This window comes from Nuphar pumila, chromosome 10 (assembly GCF_984573655.1).
Source record: "Nuphar pumila chromosome 10, dmNupPumi1.hap1.1, whole genome shotgun sequence".
Taxonomy (NCBI): Eukaryota; Viridiplantae; Streptophyta; class Magnoliopsida; order Nymphaeales; family Nymphaeaceae; genus Nuphar; species Nuphar pumila.
The window spans coordinates 99,433,989-99,438,145 of NC_143258.1; the positions used below are offsets into that span (position 1 = coordinate 99,433,989).

General features: G+C 42.4%; 1 protein-coding gene across 1 annotated transcript; it reads right to left on the minus strand.

The window, feature by feature from the left end:
• Window positions 1-339: 339 nt before the first annotated feature.
• On the minus strand, window positions 340-2,303 carry LOC149827549 (uncharacterized). Its single transcript, XM_090018534.1, has 2 exons — window positions 1,766-2,303; window positions 340-419 (listed from the first exon to the last, which is right to left on the minus strand). The coding sequence occupies exons 1-2, from the start codon at window positions 2,301-2,303 to the stop codon at window positions 340-342; spliced, it is 618 nt and encodes a 205-aa protein (XP_089874660.1).
• Between the last annotated feature and the right edge of the window lie 1,854 nt (window positions 2,304-4,157).

Here is a 4,157-nt window from a genome sequence, read left to right on the forward strand (position 1 = left end):
ATCAAATGCCTAACCTGATGAAAATAGACATTCAGAAGGGGAGAAAATGCACCCAGGCCTCTTACATATTAACAATTCCCGAAATTAAAAGGTATATGGGGAATTACATTGAATGCTCTCTCTCTCTCTCTCTCTCTCTCTCTCTCTCTCTCTCTCTCTCTCTCTCTCTCTCTCTGTGCTCGGTCTCGTGGAGACAACTTCCACAGTTGGATCATGTAGGACAATTGTAAACATGCAAAGGGTGTCTATTAAAGTACTAGTCTTCTTCCTCCATTTATAACAATAACCAATATGATAGGAAAACAAAAGAAAAGGAGAAAATTATCTACACTCCACATTTCAAGAGAATCGTCTCACCGAGCAAGCAACAAGTTGAGCCCAATGCCTTAACCTCGTCTTCACGTGCTGCGGACTATCTCCTGCATTCATCAACCAAAATAACAAGATAAAAAATGAAAAAGAGTGGAATTTAAAAGCAATCTCCAGTCATTCATGCCCTAGAAGAATATCCATTACATGAATATTGGCATGAGTCACCACCAATACAAATACCTGTGAATTCAAAACTGGCTTCATATTGACTAAAAGACGGCCAATACCAAATAGCCATAACATATTGTATGTATATGACAAGCATGGAAATGAAATCTCTCTCTCTCTCTCTCTCTCTCTCTCTCTCTTGTGTTAAGAAAGTGAGACCAATTTAGGGCTGGTAAATGAGCTAAACGAACCTAACAACGAACACGAGCTAGTTAATTTACAAAAAATATGTTTTTTTCAGAGTTGAATACGTACGTAATAGAATTTTAACCCTAAACCTATAGAGCCAATTAGCTTGAACCGACTCATTTACAAAATAAATAATTGTTTCTAACATGTAAGCAATAAATTCTAAACATATTGTTTTTTTTTTCTGAAGGAAAACTCTAAACATATTGCTATATCAACACCCAAGATCAGATAGCAGACATTATGACTAAATCTGTTGGAACCGCACAGTTCATTTTTCTTTGAGACAAGCTCAAGCTTGTAACCGACCCTTAAGCTTGAAGGGGCATATTGAGGATCAAGATAAACCCAAAGATCACGTCAAAATCAAGGGTCAAGATGAACTCAAGATCAAGGAAGCTATAATCTAGGACTCTTGCAAATCTGTTGATAAGAAGAAAGATAAGGCAAATAACTACCTTCCTAATATAGAGGATACGATCGCCATCTATGCTGGATTGGCGCCTCCTACATTTCCTCGTTTGGATTGTAAACAATAATTTAAAGAGATTAATGGAGAAGGGAAACCGTGAGAGTGTGTGTGAGGTCTCCCTTTTCTCTCTCTATTGTGAGTGGTTATCGTTTTCTGTTACCTTGATTCTTGTAAACAAGTACATCTAAACTCTGTAATACAAAATATATATGTATAATATTAATTAATAAGCCTACATGAGCCGAGCCGAACCGAACCGAGCCAAACATTGGTTGTTCACGTTCGGCTTGTGGAGCCTACTTCGCAAGTTCGAACAAGGGCCAAACATGACCTGAGCCACGAGCGGCCGATCTTGTTCTCCATCCCGAGAGACCATGATCTTGTGGTACACAATTGCACTACTTCACCAACCAACCAACCAACCATGCAATCAAATAGCCGAGCATGGAAGAATCAATTCGACTTTGGTAATGGTAGGGCATGACCAACAACATAATAACAACTAAATCTAAAAGGAAGGAAGCGATCAAAAAGTGGGAACAATGTAAAAAGCACAATACATACCCGGGTTGCATATCTTCCAAGCAGAAGTACTAGTGTCAGAGTGAGGGCTCCCAGGGCTGCCGAAGATGGAGGATCGGCTGCAGTCGGAGCTGTCGGGCGTGGATGATTGGCTTGTGGAGGACCGCTGAAGTAGCAGGAGCTTCGAGTCGGAAAACTGCCGCTTCACGGCGAAGTAGAGATCGAGGGCGGGCAACGTACTGGTGAGGCAGTGATCCTGCTCCTCCTTGAAATCGAAACCCAGGTCCAGGCAACCCTTGAGTTCGTCCAGGTCCTCGTCCGTCAGGCTGCGAGACCTCGCCAGCGGCAGCGGGGCCGGGGCCGTCGTCCTTGCAGCGGAGCCGCCGAAGCTCTGCTGGCGCTTCATGAACTGGTGGCGTCGCCTCTCCCACGCGGCGTCCCTCGACGTCTCCCTCATGGACAGCTGCTTCGACAGGTGCCTCTGGTTCCTGGGGGGTGCAAGCACCAGGCGACACAGCTCGTCCTCTGCTTCCTCTTCCGAGTCCGATGGCGATGATCGCACCCCAACCGTCTTCATCATCTTGTCCGCAGCAAGTATATAGCTCGCTATGATAAGGCGGATGGATGGCAATGCACGTAGGTGTGTAGGAGAGAGGAAGAAGGACCTGCTTGGAACCAGTCACGATATCGTCGTGAAAGGCATGGCAAGCAGAGGTGGCCGGGTGTTTGGTTTCCGGCCTCTTCCTCCTCCTCCTTTTCGTTGTCGTGATGCACGCCCTCAGAAACGCAGAGGGAAGAGGAAGAAGAAGGGACCGACCCAGCTTCGGGCCGCAAGGTGTGCGTGGGAGTATTTATGACAGTTAGTTGCGGGTACAGCCCGGCGAAGAGCTAGCGGTGCACCGTTTCGGCTGGCTTGTGGTGTCTTTCCTTTTTAGGCTTGAGGTTGAGGTTGCAACTTGGAAGGAAAGGGCCGACGTCCTGGCCACTGATCGCTAACCGCTCGCCGACTCCTCCTCCGTGGGGATGAGAGAGAGACCCTTCCCTATCTAAAAATAAATAAATAAAATAGAGTTAAAACTTGACACAATTTCTCTCTCTCTCTCTCTCTCTCTCTCTCTCTCTCTCTCTCTCTCTCTCTCTCTCTCTCTTTCGTGCTTTGATTTGATATATTTTCCATATATTTGGTTGTGTATTCTTGGTTAGGTATTATGGAATTTGCATAACTGTTTTCCTAATTTGGAGTTCTCATAGATGTTATGAAGATTTTTTTTTTCAAGAATAGGACAATATGGTTAAAGGCCGTGGATCAGCAGGGCTTAAGGAAAAAGGAAACTTTCCATTTAGCCTTAATTCTTTTTTTTAGAGAATATTTACCCCTAATTCTAAAAATGGGCATTTGAATTTTCTGACAGGGGCTTCTGTTTTGTGGACAGAAGGTATACCTTTTTTTATTTTTTAATAACCCCAGTTAAATAATAAGTCAAATTACACTAACAATATTCATGATAATCAACAGTTCAAAATATTCCCCTTTTTTTTAAAGATGATGAATGAGAATTTTTAATTTCAATGAATAATACAGAAAACTGAAAAGGAATCATATTCTCCAAGATCATGGATGTTCAACTGAGGCCTATGGCTGGTAAACGAGCTGAATTAGACAAGCAAGCTTGGCTCATTCTTGTGGCGAGTTCAAGCTCATAATGAGCCCGAGTTAAATGAGCCGAGTTTGAGCTGGCTTGTTTATAGAAAAAATACATTGTCTTAGCATGGGAAGAAATAGGATTACTAAAAAAAATGTATTGTTTCAGAGCTGGCAGTAATAAGATTTTACCGCTAAACCTTTAATTGCAAACCACATAGTTCAATCATCTGTTTTATATAAACTATATGATGTAAGATATATCTAAAATATTTTTTTTTACTACTTAACTAGTTCATACGAGCCGGGCTGAGTACCTATTATTCATAGTCAGTTTGCCAAGCCTATTTTACAAGTTTGAACAAGCTCTTTGCAACCCCAACCTGAACCCAGCTATGAGCAGCTTGGTTTGTTTCCCAGCCCTAAACTGAGGTCTCTATTTGACAGTTTCTTGCAAAAGTGTGGCTCACATCAGAAACTTCAGAAAAGCGTTGCCCATATTTGGAATCAAAGGCGGTAGCTTGGCGTTTAAATGGAATTTTTGCAAAAACAGAAAAAATCAATTACAAGATTTTGCAGGGTATCAAGTCCGAGGTCTAGTGGGAAAAGAGAAAGATCATTATTGTGTTTTTAAGGGCTGAGAGAAGGAGAGGGAGAGGGATGTTATAGAAAAGTAGAATATTGAGAGCAGAATTTTCCGAGCTACCATGCAGGCTGGTAGAATTATGATGTAACACCCATGTAAGATGGTAGCCAAATTGTTGATATGGCAAATGAGCTACTATCCTACCA

Coding starts and splice junctions, on each gene's coding strand:
- LOC149827549 (XM_090018534.1), bottom strand. CDS start 2,303: ATGATGAAGACGGTTGGGGTGCGATCATCGCCATCGGACTCGGAAGAG. Junction 420..1,765: donor TTGGAAGATATGCAACCCGG/GTATGTATTGTG, acceptor TGATGAATGCAG/GAGATAGTCCGCAGCACGTG.